At 42.0% G+C, this 15,298-nt stretch overlaps 1 protein-coding gene across 2 annotated transcripts in view; it reads left to right on the top strand.

Annotated features, from left to right (window-relative positions):
• DLC1 (DLC1 Rho GTPase activating protein) overlaps positions 1–15,298 on the top strand; it is a 485,036-nt gene that overhangs the window by 133,788 nt on the left and 335,950 nt on the right. Inside the window, exon 3 of one of the 2 annotated variants that reach the window (XM_004696181.3) lies at positions 1,851–2,000. The exons of the other annotated variant lie outside the window; for it this stretch is intronic. Within the exon in view, the coding sequence (XP_004696238.1) occupies positions 1,851–2,000 (150 nt within the window). The remainder of the gene's footprint in view (positions 1–1,850; positions 2,001–15,298) is intronic. 2 annotated transcript variants of the gene reach the window in all.

Genomic DNA, 15,298 nt, shown 5'->3' with positions numbered 1-15,298 from the left:
TGGCCTGATGGTTACCAGGTTAGCAGCCTCTTTCATAACCCAGTACTCTACCTGAGAACCTGAGAAGAATAACTAGTGATGAGGGAAAAAAGCTACATGAGCAAAAGTGGAGTCCCTGGATGTTAAACATGATTAATGCACTCTGCTGCTTACTGAAAATGTGGACGTTCAAGTCTCTCCAGAGGCACCGTAAAAGAAAGGCCTGATGCATTCCATGATGCTCACCTTCCCGACACAATCGCTGAAGACAAAAAGCTGATGGTGCCGGGCTATCAAAAGATATTGCATCTGGGATCTTAAAGGCTTGAAGGTAAACAAGTGGCCATCTAGCTCAGAAGCAACAAAGCCCACATGGAAGAAGCATACCAGCCTGTGCAAACATGAGGTGTCGAAGGGATCAAGTATCAGGCATCATCAGAACCAAAAATCTTATCATTGTGAATTCAGGGGAGTGCGGAGTGAAGACCCAAAGCCAATTTGTAGGCCACAGGACATCCCCTTACAGAAGAGTCTCCAGGAGGAGACGAACCAGTCAGGGTGCAGTGTAGCAATGCTGAAACATGCAACTTTTGTCTAGTTCCTAAATGCTTCCTCCCCACCCACTATCATGATTCCAATTCTACCTTACAAATCTGACTAAACCAGAGGATGTACACTGGTACAGATAGAAATTGGAAACACAGGGAATCCAGGATGGATGATCCCTTCAGGATCATTGGTGAGAGTGGCGATACTAGGAGGGTGGAGGGAGAATGCGGTGGAAAGGGGGAACCGATTACAAGGATCTACATATAACCTCCTCCTTTGGGGACAGACAACAGAAAAGTGGGTGAAGGGATATGTTGGACAGTGTAAGATATGACAAAATAATAATTTATAAGTTATCAAGAGTTCATGGGGGAGGGGGTAGTGGGGAGGAAGGGGTGGAATGAGGAGCCGATTCCAGGGGCTTATGTGGAGAGCAAAGGTTTTGAGAATGATGAAGGCAATAAATGTACAAATGTACTTTACACGATTGATGTGTGTATGGATTGTGATAAGAGTTGTATGAGCCCCTAATAAAACGATTAAAAGAAAGAAAGGCCTGGTGATTCACTTCCAAGAAAACATCCATTGGAAACCTTCCAGAGTTCTACGCTGACAGACATGGGTTTAGTGAGTCAGAAAACACTGGGTACACATGCACATGTGTACATTGTAGAGAATCCCAAATAAGTAATAAGTGTCAGCTAAGAAAATCCATAGTTTCATGAAGGCATTTTTCAAAAGTAAATGAAAGGTGGCAAAAAAGAGTGGAAATATTGGCAGTGATTGATCTTGGAGCAGTAGTAAACAAATGATCCCAGGCAAGGACAATGGGACACGGGACAAACTAGAAACCTACCTTACTTGATTCTTGACCCATTTTTCCATATCCATAAACAATCTTCCCATTCTGCCACAAACATCTCTAAGAGTCTAACCCAGACATTTATTAGTACTAATTATAAAAACTTGACTCATATGCTGGAAAAATGAGATTCCTATCCCCCCCCAAATAATTTATTGTGAAGTATTATGATACTCATTGGCGTTATGCTTCTTTCTCTTTGCATTTGCTTCTGAAGATAAAATGTAAAATATTTTTCTGGCACTAGGTCAGTATCTTCTCAATGAAGAGCCCATTGATGTTACAGAATAGAACTTCCACCCTCTCCCCGCCCAGCCCCTTCCTACCACCCACTCCCATCCTCTTTAAGTAGAAGGCTGTCTATTCAGTGTCCTTTTTCATCCGATTGAAGAACAGGGAACTTTTTCTTTTTTGAAGAAACGGCCTTTCAGATTCGGTAACAACATGTTCTGTTTTTCAGGAAGTAAGAGAAGACCGAGCTAGGGCTCGGCTGGACTCCATGGTGCTGCTAATTATGAAACTGGACCAACTTGATCAGGACATCGAGAACGCACTCAGCACCAGCTCCTCCCCAGCCAGCACACCGACCAACCCTCGGCGATATATGCCTGTGAGCTTCCTAACACCCCCCCTCCCCACCCACCCCCGCATCTCATACGTTCACTCAGCCCCACATCCAAATGAAACGTCTTTGGTCATACCAATTCGTGGTTTCAGTAGTGTCCTATAAAGAACATTCATCTCTCTGCATCCTGTGAGGGTCCATGGGACCAGTGTGTGAGTCAAAGAAAATACTCATCACGAGTTAGACCAGAAGAAAGACTGTCCTTCTTCCCAGTGTGCACGTCCTGTAGTTGTTCTCATTGTCGACGTTCTCTGATACAATAGAATCCTCATTGGCAAGTACTATGTCCATCTCGTTTAGTATTTTATTTCCTGGGTCTCATAAACTTAAATTGCATGTTAATCAAAGAAGCACCATTGCTCTCGGTTGATTTCAGCTGATGGTGAGCTCATGTGTGTCAGAATAGAACTGTCCTCCAGAGGGCTATCAGTGTCTGATTTATTCACAAATACACCCATAGACCTTTCTTCTGAAGTTCTGCTTGCATCTCTAATCTTTCATCTCTGGGAACCATATGGACTGTGAAAAAACTCTGCATCAATAGAGAAGGCATTGAATAACTGTTTGTTGCATGGGCAGGAACCCTGGTGCTGTAGTGGTTACGCATTGGGCTGCAGTCTGAAAAGTGAGCGGTTCGCACCCACAGTCTGTGTGTAGGAGAAAGACTGGGTTTTCCACACCTTTAAAAGGTACAGGCTCAGAAAGTCACAGGCAACTGGACCCTGCCCTTCAGGCCTGCTCTGAGTTGGCAATGACTCAATGGCAGCGAGTTTGGTTTTTTTGTTTGGCATGGATAGGTGTTTGGATATTTGAGGATTCTGGTTAAACTAACCCGTATAATACAGGAATTTAAATGACATTAACTTGAGAGTGCTTTAAAATTCACTCAGTGAAATACAAAGAGTATTTGAGATGAGAAAGTAGAACTCTGGCATTTTCAGGGTCAAAATAAAGTTTGAAAGATACCGATTCCAGGGCCAACTATACACTTTACATACTTAATATTTAGAAGGAGTATAATTTCAGTCACTTAAGGATGCTAAAATGCTGTAAGCACAGTACACAGAATTCTTCAGAGAAGAGTTAAAGAGTTGAATCTCTGTATTCCAAAGTGAATAGACCTAGAGGGAGAATTTGCTAAGGAACAGTAACTTGACATCTGAATATTTTCTATCTAATAAAAGATTTCTATGATTTTATAGCAATATTTCTTGACTTGCCCATCTATGATTTAATAGTACATCATAAAAAAGTCCCATAACTGATTTTTGAAGTTCTAAAGAATTATTCTGATTGAAGAGAAGAATATTTTAATGTAAATAAACAGTAAAATGACAACTATTTAAAATACTACTCAACATGCTTTACATAGGTTATCACAGTTATGCTTCACAACACTTACCAGATGAGTAAAAGGCATAGAAAGTATGCTTTCCTAATCTGCCAGACCAGATCTGCAATGCAAATCTGGCAGTCTTGGTCTGAAGCCAAGTCATGTAACTTCAACACCGTAGAACCTTGTCTAGTAATGGAAATGTGATAGCTTTAACAACAACAAAAATTTAATTTAGGATGGATAATATAAATTAAGTACTTCAACCTAGAAATTCAGTAGCAATGGGATTTTTGTCCCTGTTCCAGACCTGTGGGATAATGCTTTATCCTTTAGAGTTTATTTCAAATATTTTCTTTCAGAGAAGTCTGCTCCGAAAGCGCGTCGTCTTCAACCTTCCCAGTCTTCCCAGAATCTGTTACTCTCTCCCCAGGGTCACCATAGGGTCTGGGCTACACTTGAAATGTTAGCCTGGATATAACAGGCACCCAAAGAGAGAAAATACAGTAAAAGTCATTTTTTGAAGACAAAAAAAGGAAGGGATATTGTGCTAATCTGGGTAGACTAGAGAAACAAATTCATATGTGTATAAGAAAGAGCTTTATATAAAGAGTAATTGTATATGAAGAAAACATCCCAGCCCAGTCCAGATCAAGTCCATAGCCCATATGTCTAATACCAATCTGTAAAGTCCTCTTCAAACTCATGAAACATGCAATGATGCCGAATGCAGGAAGATCACAGGCCAGGGGTGGGAAGTCTTTGTGGATCCAGTGATGTTGTAAGCATCTCAGTGCTGCCAGGGGTCTCCATGTGGCTCCTCCAGCTCAGGGCACTAACATAGCTCCATGTATCTTGTTAGCTGCTATGTCTCCCAGGAAGTGAGCCTGCATCCTGCCTCTAGTGAGCTATTTCTCTCCTCAGTGCCTCCAAATGAGGTCATCAAGCTGTGACCTGATTGGCAGGCAAAACTCCCCCCCTTCACTCTTAATCCTCTCAAGTTGACAACAGATTGTATAACTACCACAGATATTTTCAGGGGTTATTTTTGTTATTGACATTTTTTTAACATATACTCACAGTCATTGAATCAATGATGACTTTAATGGCCCTGTAGAAATTTCATGTGCCTTTTGAAAACCATTTTAAAGCCAGGAATGACAGTATTTATCAGCATAGAATACTCGATACTTTTTCATTTTTTAATTTAGGACTGAGCGTTTTTTCTCTTTAAACGTTTTCTAGACTGAATTGCTTTGGCCTTTTATCTCTTTACTCTCACTCCTTTTCCTTCCACTGGCAGCTCTCCTCAATCCTTTCTTATTTGGGAGAAAAGACACAACCTAGATTTCTGTTGAATCAAACTCTAAGATATTGTCTCCATTTCAAAAAGCAAGATGGCCCTCACCTGTTAGGCATAATTGTTTGCAGAATGGTAAAGGTGCAATAAAAAATGTAATTAAGATGTCTGTTGATTTTAGGATTTGACTATACTTACACCTTCTAAGATTGTGGAAACTATTGAACAATATCATTGATATAACATGCAAATAAAATTTTGGTGCAGATAATAATCCCGAAACAGTTGGAGCAGTTCATCAACAGCTAGCCGCCCGAAATTCAAACTGAATGCCGAAGATGGTGTGGAACAAAGGTTATGATTGCTGATATCAGATGGTTCTTGGGGAATACCAGAAAGATGTTTATTTGTCTTTTACTGAGTATACAAAGACATTTAACTGTGTGGAGCATAGCAAACTATGGATAACATCGCAAAGACTCACAGTTCCAGAAGAGTTGATTGTGTTCATGTGAGACCTGTAGACGAATAAAGAGGCCGTTGTGGGGAGAAAATAAGGGGATAGTGCATGATTTGTAATCAGAGAAGATATGTTTCAGGGTTGTATTCTTTCACTGTATTCTTCAATCCATATGCTGAATAAATAATCATCGAAGCTGACTGTAGGAAGAATAATATGGCATCAGAATAGGAGGGGGGTTCATTAGCAGCTCGTAGATGACAAAATGTTGCTTGTTGAAAGCCAAAAGGATTTGAAGCACTTACTGATGAAGATCTGAGATGGCAGCCTTTAAAATGGATTACAACTCAATGTAAAGAAAATAACATTTCTCACAACTAGACCACTAGAAGGATAAACAGAGAAGAGATCAAAGTTTCCAAGGACTTCATTTTACCTGGATCTACAATCAGCACTCACAGAAGCAGCAGTCAAGAAATCGTATGAAATAGTCCTTGTACTCAGCAAACGGGCAGCACAACACAAGTGTAAAGTTGTCGGGTTAGCACGTGTGTGTCTGCCTCAAGCCATGGAATTTTCAACTGACTCATGTGAATATGAACGCTGGACAATGAGTGAGGAAGACTAAAGAAGATGTAAATGGTGTAGTTGATGTAACTGTAGTACGATTAGGTGAAGAATATTGAAAGTATCATAGGCTGCCTGCCAGATGAGCCAACAGATCTTTTGGGAGAAAGTACAGGTGGCATCGTTTTGAGAAGGAATGAAGGCAAGACTTTGTCTATATACTTTGGCCATATTATCAGGATAGACCAGTCCCTGAAAAAGAACACCAAGCCTGGTAAAATAGAAGTCAGTGAAAAAGCAGAAGGAGAAGGAGAAGAAGAAGAACCTTCAATGTAACGGAATGACACTGGCGGCAACAGTGGCCCAAGGCCTAACAATTGTGAAGATGGTTTAGCACAGGGCAGGTTGTGCTCTGTTGTACAGAGGGACACCATGAATTGGAACTGAAAGGAAATACTGAACAATTACAAAACTTCTAAGCAGTAACCAGAAGTTCCCATCAAGTTGATGGTGACCTCGTCCTGGTGATTTCGCGTATGTATGGGACTGTGCTCCACAGGTTTTTCATGGCTGATAATTTGGAAGTAGCGAACCAACATTTTCCTTCCAAGAAACTTCTGGGTTGAAATATCCAACCTTTTGGTTCAGATCCAAATGAATTAACCGTGTGTACCACCCAAGCTCTCCCATCTCCTTTAACATTGGAAGCTGGCTTTTGCATTACATGCAGGATCCCATGCACCCCTGCTGAACAGCTCTGTAAATAAAGATCTGTTTCTTTGTTCTCCATTGAATATATTAGTAGTCTGGGCAAAATAATACATGGAAAAATTATATTCATTGGAGTCTAACATACCGGGTTCAAATCTCAGCTCTATGACTGATTACATGAGAACAGTAGAAAATGACTCATTCCTTAATTTCAGGTGCATGTAAAAATGGGAATATTGTTTCCTCCCTAATGATTTTAGGGGAGCAGCAAATGGAAGGACATAATGTAAAAATGTAATAAATAGATCTGGCATAGAGCATGTACTTAGTTCAGGCCTTCCCTGGGTTATGATCAATTTCTATTCCTCAGTCTGCCTCCAAGACAGATTTGAGCATAAAGTTGAATAGCGAGGTTTCTAAAATAAGTTAATCAAATGTTAGTCTTTGTATATAATCTATGTACAGAAAACATTAAAGAAACACTTCTAGATGCACTAAAACATCTCCAGCAGGAATAATCTCTTGATGCCCCGACTTTTAAATCTGCAGGTTAGTTCATAATTCTTGTTACAAGGAAGTTGGACATTGCCACCTGGGCATTATCTGAAAATAATTCTTCACTCCTTTTTCATTCCTCTCTTCCCCATACTCCTGTGTGCTCATTGTACCAGGAGCAGGACTGAAAGATGGGTCTCCTGCCAACATCAAAATGTCTTTGGGTCTTTGTTTTTCTAGGACATCGCTTGTTCTTTATTTCTTGGTACTTGAAAGCTAATTTAATGTTAATTAATGTTAATTCTCTCATGATCAGTTTTTCCACAGGCACTTTCCATTCCTTTTGATTTTTGTGCCGTGGACTAAGAGATGGTAATGGTATGATTATGACCTTGGACTAAGAGATGGTAATGGTATGATTATGACCTTGATCATCCACCAAGGAACATGCTCACAAATGCAGAAGAAAACTCATTCTGCTTCATTTTCCACTCTTATCAGAGATGAGCGGGTGATCTTGGTTGGAGATACTTTATTAGAATATGTGATAATGAGTGAAGTGTAATCAATGGAAATGGAGGTGCAAAGGTGGTTCCGTCGCACGGTTTTCTCTTCCGTGTGGCAGACTGAGGTTTGCTTCCTATCCATTCCTGCTCAGCCGCTACCCCTTTAACAGTATAAAAAATTCAGCTGTGATGCTGAAGAGATTTTAGGGCAGCTGCCAGACTAAAGTGGACAATAAACAAAGTCTTGGTAGCATAGTGGTCATGTGTTGGACTGTGATCCATATGGTTGGCTGTTCTAAACCAATAGCTGCTCAGAGGGAGAAAGCCTGGGTTTCCTACACCCGTAAAGAGTTGCAGTCTTGGAAACCCACAGGGGGTCACTGTGAGTCAGCATTGACTTGATGGCAGTGAGTTTGGGTTTCTGGTGATCTACTTTTGAAAATTGGCCAGTGAAATGATGTGAATCAAATAGACCTCTATGTGACCGATCGTGGAAATAATGCAGGACCCAGCAGGCTTGCCTTCCATTCTGAAGGGCATTGCTGTGAACCGCTGGCTGCTCAGCAGCAGCTAACAGCAGTAACATAAGCAGTGATAAAGGCTGCAGCCATCAAGACAGCTCCAGGTCAGTGGTGCTCAACCTTCCTAATGCCGCGACTCTTTAATACTCTTTAATGCAATGTTGTAGTAACCCCCAACCATAAAATTATTTTCGTTGCTACTTCATAACTGTCATTTTGCTACTGTTATGAATAGTCATGTAAATATCTAATATGCAGGATGTATTTTCATTATTACAAATTGAACATAATGAAAGCATAGTGATTAATCACAAAAGCAATATGTAATTATGTATTGTGAAATATTTATTTCTAATGACAAATAAATGAAATTTTTTCTTGAAGCATGGTGCAGCATGGGTTAACAATCTTCACACGGGTACTCATATGTGGGCGTATCTGCATGTGGGCGACCCGCTTGGAGAGGGATAGAGGAGCGGTGTCTAGGTTTCTAAGACCATTGGAAACAGGTGTTTTCTGGTGGTCCTATGAGACCCCTGTGAAAGGGTCATTCAACCCCGAAAGGAGTCGCAACCCACAGGTTGAGAACCACTGCTCTAAGGAAAAGAAATTAGCAAGAGGGAAGGAACAAACATATAATAATAAAAAGATATACCAAGATAGAACCCTCCATGTTGGGTCAACCTTGGTGAGTTCACCACAGGCCACAGGAGAACATCTGCTTTCCGCTTCTGCACTCCAAAAACTTGTCCAAATACCACAGCATACCTGTCCTTACAAGCTGGCTAATGAGAGCCAGTCTCACAGAATAGTGTGAGTAGTCGATAAGAAAGCAGTCATATTTACTGAGCATAAACCTTTGAACATATGTAATTTTTATCCTCTCAACAATTAAAAAATGAGAAACCTAGTGTGTTGGGCTGCTAACTGCAAGGTCAGCAGTTCGAAACCACCAGTTACTCCTAGGGAAGAAGCACACTACTCTTGTATAGAGTTGCCGTCTCAGAAACCCACAAAGGCAGGTCTACCACACCCTAAAGAGTCGCTGTTGGTTGGAATTGACTCCACAGCAGGGAGCGTCTTTTGGAAGTGTTGAGGATGGTGAATGGCAAAAATGAGATTTGCTTTTCACATCTGTTACATATTCCACAGCTCATGTTCGTTCTCTGTATTACAAGGCTCCCCAGGTTATGAATCAGAATTGACTGAATGGCAAAGGGTTTTGTTTGGAAGATGTGAATCATTCATCCACAGTGGGATTACTGCTATTTCCAGAACCAAAACATCCTTGGCAGGGAGTCAGGCCATTTTCTCCCTACTGTCGAGGTCTTTGGGTTGACATGTAACCTGGGCAACATTGATCATCTTTCCTGGGGTATTTCATCCATACCATGGAGAAGTCTAGGAAGCATATGGCCAGTGTCACTTTGCTACCTTTAACTGGGCCTCCCAACACTATTCTACAGTCTCCTTGGACCTGCTCCCATTTCCCGAGATAACTCGAAAACCTCTACTATTCTACCACAATCCTGTGGAACTCTGGTACTTGTCAAAGCAAACAGTCTTGCGTCCTTCTGTCAAACCTACAAAGACCTGTAGGTGCTGTTTCCCTTTGGTCTGTCCGTCCTTATCAACCAACTGGAGCTCTTCCTGCAATCGAAAGCTGATTGCTGTCTGCCCTCCTTCCCACTCCCTCCCTCCGGTCGCACTCCCTCCCGTCACACTCCCTCTCCTTCGCTTAGTGCCTTCTCCTTGTCTCTGGAACATAGACAATTCCTGTATATTCTTTGCCAGCTACCTTTTAAATAACTCATTTATGGCAAGAGCAATTGCGTTCAGCTAATAACCTGTAGGTTGGTGGTTCAAATACAACCCGCAACACTGGGAAAGAAAGGCCTGGCGATCTGCTCCCAAACAAGGATCACAGCCAGGAACGCCCCGTGGAAAAGCTCCACTTCTCCACAGCAACGGTTCATTGAGCAACACCTGCTTTTGCAGTTGATAGAGGGAGGAGGGATGGGAGCATCCAAGAGCCGGTGGTTCTTTTTAGTGGCCAACAGTTAAAAACATTTCCCTGGGCTGTGCAAGTATTATTCTACTTCATTTCTCACCACCCCCTGCCCCTTTTCTTTTTCTTTTTTGTTTCACTTGAATTTTTTTTTATGTACAAATAGTTGGCATGGTTTCTTCTGTTGGGTAGCCGTCTCGGATCATCCATTCAACAATCACTTAGTCCAGTTTGATGAAGCTGAGCTTCGCTGCATACTGAGGAAACACTGGCAGCACGTGTTGAAGCCATATTTCCAGATCAGACCGTGCCCTTTTGAGCACAGAGCCAAGAGCTGTAGTGCTGGCCAAATCTCTGTGGGTGGCTCCATTAGAGCTGCAAGTGACCCATCTGGCATTCAGGGACATTCCAACACACACACACACACACACACACACAGGCACTCCTCCCTTTAAAGGTAAAGCTTTAATCTTCTCTTCACCTAGTATTCGTTCTTTGATTTAACTCTTAGCTATTGTTGCATCATTTCTCCCCAGCCCCTCTGACTTGATCATCATCTACCTCACAACGTCAGTAGTACCTCCATTATCTCTAGCTGACCATTATCTCTTCCTTGACTTTCACCACTCGCTTGGTTGTTCCAGGTTCACGTCCTCACAAGTCTATGCGCTCCCATCTCATTTCTTTGTCATTGCTTCATGATCCTTCCATCAGGGTGGTTCTTCTAAAATGTTAACTTGAGTTCTGTCACTTTCTGCTTAAAACTCACCAGTGGATCCCAGCACCTTCCTGATCCCCTTCTCAGCAAAGCGTATGAACGCTCCATATACCACTTCCAGCCAGGGTAACCCTACTGGTCTCCTGACACCCCCACAGAGCCCCAAGACCAACAACCGCACATGACTAGCAGTTGTAAGTGCACTATGTTATCTCACTACCCACACTTGAACAAGGGTCTCCCTCTGCCTGTACCTTCCTCTGCAGGCAAGGAAATGATGGCTTCTCTTCTGCTTCTAATAACCCAGCTCAAGTGTGTTCTTGATCATGATTAGTCCTTTGGGGCTGTGCCACAATTGTATAGCGCCTGCGCCCCTACCTTAGCATATCCCAAACTGGATTCCTAACCAAAACGAGAATTCTCTGGGATCTTTATATCCCCATTGCTTGGACCATGGGGTGGACGCTAGGCCTGTGCTCCCCAGGGCTGGGGGTTGTGTTTAAACCACCAACCTATATAGTCAGAGTGACAAATGGAGCCTTGTAGAAGGACAGTGTCTGGTGAAAAGGGGAAAGATGAGTTGCTGGTGGCAATTGTGATGGTAATTTGGGGTTTGTTAACCGCTTCGTTGGGTACGGCAACAGTAGGAAAGGAAAGGAAGGAATTGCTTTGAGAGCTACTGAGAGCAGCCTGTGTGGAACTGAAGCAAACGACAATGACAAAAACAAACTCCGTCCCGTGAAGTCGATGCTGACTCGTAGTGACCCTACAGGACAGAGTAGAACTGCCCCTGTGAGTTTGCTAGATTGTAACACTTATCATTTTATTAGGGGCTCTTACAGCTCTTGTAACAATCCATACATCAATTATATCAAGCACATGTGTACATATATTGCCATCATCATTTTCAAAACATTTTCTTTCTGCTTGAGCCCTTCATAGCAGCTCCTCTTTTTCCCTCCCTCCCCAACCCGCCCTCCCTCATGAACCTTTGATAAATTATAAATTATGATTATTTTCATATCTTACACCAGTGGTTCTCAACCTTCCTCATGCTGCGACCAATTAATACAGTTCCTCACTTTGTGGTGACCCCCCCCAGCCATAAAATTATTCTCCTTGCTACTTCATAACTGTAATTTTCCTAGTTAGGAATCGGGTGACCCCTGTGAAAGGGTCGTTCGACCCCCAAAGAGGTTACTGCGCCCCACAGGTTGAGAAATACTGTCTTACACCATCCACTATGGTTCTTCACCCACATTTCTGTTGTTTGTCCCCTTGGGGGTGGGGGTGAGGTGTTATACGTCAATTATTGTAGTCGATTCCCCATTTCTCCCCCTTCGCCCCCCCAACTTCCCCCTACCCTCATGGTATTGCTACTCCCATTACTTTACCTGGGGTGTGGGCGTGGTATCTGTCCCAGATTCCTTGTGTCAAGAGTTCTTATTTGTACCTCTGTACATCCTCCAGTCTACCGGATTTGTAAGGTAGAACTGGGGTCATGATACTGGGCGGGGGGTGGAGGGGGCACATTAAAGAACTAGAGGAATGTTGTGTGATCTGTAGGTGCTATGCTGCACCCTGGCTGATTTTTTCCCTTGTGAGCCTTCTGTGAGGGGATGTCCAATTGTCTACAGATGGGCGGTGGGTCTCCACTCCAACCCCCATCATTTTCATCGATATATTTGTTTGTTTGGGGTCTTTTGATGCCTGATACCTGATCCTTTCGACACCCTGTTATCATACAGGCTGGTGTGCTTCTTCCACGTGGCGTTGTTGCTTCCCTGCTAGATGGCTACTTATTTAACTTCAAGTGGGAGTAGAAAACCTCATCTTCTTTCTGTCGAGCTGCTGGTGGTTTCGAACTAGAGACCCTGTGGTTAACAGCCCAACTCATAACCACTACACCACCATGGAAGTGAACAGAGGGAAGAAAATAATATACTGATGTGCTACTATTCATTGTCTCGCTTAAATCATTTATAGTTGCGTTTTGGTTTTCCAACAAACTAGCATGGGGATTACATTGAGAGTTTGGATTGATGGATTGAACGGACCGTAGTTTTAATGCCAGCCCTATCACAGAAGGCATCAGATTCAGACTCACTGCAATCAATTGATTCTGACTCACCGCGAACCTGCAGGACAGGGTGGAACTGCCCCTGTGGGTTTCCTAGACCGTGACTCTTTATGGGAGTAGAAAGCCCTGTCTTTCTCCCAAGGAGCGGCTGGTGATTTCAAACGACTGCCCTTGAGGTTAGCAGCGCAACTTGTAACCACCCCGCCTCCAGTGCTTCTGAGAGTAGACACACCTAACCTGGGTGAAGGAGAAGGCAGAGCAATCAGTATGTCTATATTTTTAATGCAAAAGAATAAGTAGACCTGTTTATCCACTAGCTCTCTCCCCACCCCCACAACCCCCCCAAAATATATGTATATATATTGGACTTGATTTAGGTAAAAGGGCAGAAAGGAAAGAACAAAAAGGACTTGTTAAAAAATATTTATATCTTGACTTCATCACTTATTAAGTGATGAGAATAACTACTTCCACATGGGATTAAGGAGCAGCACTGAAGCAAATAATACTTGGAAAATATTACCTGTAAAATAGAAAAACACAATAAGTGGTCCATTTTTAAAATTTATCATTTAACCTCAGAAGCAATGTATGCTTAGAAAATATAATTTTACCTTTTTATTCACCTCGTCAAGTTGTAATCAGGAAGGCAAAATTAATGGAAAGATTTCTGCTATATATGTGTCAGATTTAAATGGCTTAAAAATCACATGCTTTTTATGGCTATCTATTTGGTGTTTATAAATTACCTGGTACTTATGACTATTTGATACTGATTCATTTTGAAATTTTAATGAACCATAATTTTCCCAAGTAAAATGTTGTTTATCTTTTTTAAACATAAAAGAACAGATGGCTCCTTCTGTGAAATAAGTAGCACATGAGGAATTTGATTAGAGTTATAGATTTCACACAGATTCATTTTTTATACTTACTGTCATTACGATTGCCGATTGTACTTTCCAATTGGAGAAGATTAAGTTACGATATTATTGGTGATTTATAATTTCATAATAGAAACTATTCAGCAACTTCCCTTGTGAGCACAAAAGAAGTGGCAATATTAATACCTGTTAATCCAAATGTTCTTTCATCAAACAATACTTAGTGAGCCTATTCACGTAATCCACATTACGGTGAGTACTGCAGATGGAGTAGTGAACAAGACAAGTGAAGTTCCTACTGTTGTGAAACGTATCTATAATGGAGGGGGACAGACCAGGATTAGAAAGAGAGATGGATAGATTGAAAGTTAAGCGCTAAGAAGCAAAACTGTTACTTTGAGGACTAAGGTACACCTGACCCATGTCATAGTATCTTTAATTGCCTCATATGCATGTGGAAGTTAAAAAATGAATGAGAAACACCAAAGAAGAATTAAGATATTTGGGTAATGATATTTCCCGAGAATAATGGACCAGGGATTGACAGAAGAAGCACCAGAATGCTCCTTGGAGGCAAGGATGGCAAGACTTTGCACATGCCATCCGGAGGGACTGGTCCCTGGCGAAGGGAGGACATTATGTTTAGTAAAGTAGAAGGTCAGTGAAAAACACAAAGACCCTCCACAGGCTGGATTGGCACAGTGGCTAGCACACAAGGATCGGAGGTGGCAGGGATTTTGAGGAGGGTGCAGCATTGGGCAGTTTTGTGCATTGGATCCCTGTGAGTCTGATCATCCCTAACAAATACCAACTGCCACCATGTTTAAGGAAGTAGGTCACCAAGTCGTTGCCCTTTGGAGACCCTGGGTGGTTTCAAACAGCCAACTTTTGTTACTGCTAATACTCTGCAACAACAACTGCTACTCCTACTATGTGCCATCAAGTCGGGGCTGACTCATAGTGACCCTATAGAGCAGGGTAGAATTTCCCCATATAGAACAGGGTAGAATTTCCCTGGTGTGTTTCTGCGACCGTAACTCTTTATGGGAGTAGAAAACCCTGTTTTTATCCCTTGGAGCAGCTGGTGGTTTTGAACTTCTGACCTTTCAGTTAGCAGTCACCAAGGCTCCTAAACTTGGGTGGCAATCACTCATTTAACCTTTGCACAATAGCAACTCCTTTTGCATTAATAGGGCATGTAATCCTTATGAACTTTTATGAGATCATGCCATGATTATACCTGTTTTCAAATGAGGGGATCAATGAAGCAAAATCTTTGCCCCTGATAGCTTATAGTTCATTTGATAGACACTTGAACTAAACAGTTCTGGCCAATGTGGTAGATGTCACTCTAGAGAGTTAATGAACATAGAAAAGAGAACGGTGAGAAGAAATGAGAACTGCCCTCACATTCAGCAACCACACTATCCCTGTGAGAAAGTCTGAGTATCACTGTGTTGCCTAAGGATGCTAAGTGATTTGCCTGAGACCACACAAGAATGAATCAAAGCTTTTCTAACTCTTATTCTAGTTTGCTAACTAGCTACCCTATTACCCCACCCAGTTCATAATACAGTGTACATTACCAAAGTTTTTTGTTCCTATCAAGTAGTTAGATTTTAAAAGAAGAGCCCCAGAAGAGTGCACATTTTATTACACCATATTGCATGATTGTGCTAATGTCCTTCGCCACGGCCATT

The sequence above is a fragment of the Echinops telfairi genome, unplaced genomic scaffold, assembly GCF_000313985.2.
Source record: "Echinops telfairi isolate 266 unplaced genomic scaffold, ASM31398v2 ScPeMD7_9;HRSCAF=40, whole genome shotgun sequence".
NCBI lineage: Eukaryota > Metazoa > Chordata > Mammalia > Afrosoricida > Tenrecidae > Echinops > Echinops telfairi.
This window is presented reverse-complemented; position numbering and strand designations above follow the sequence as displayed.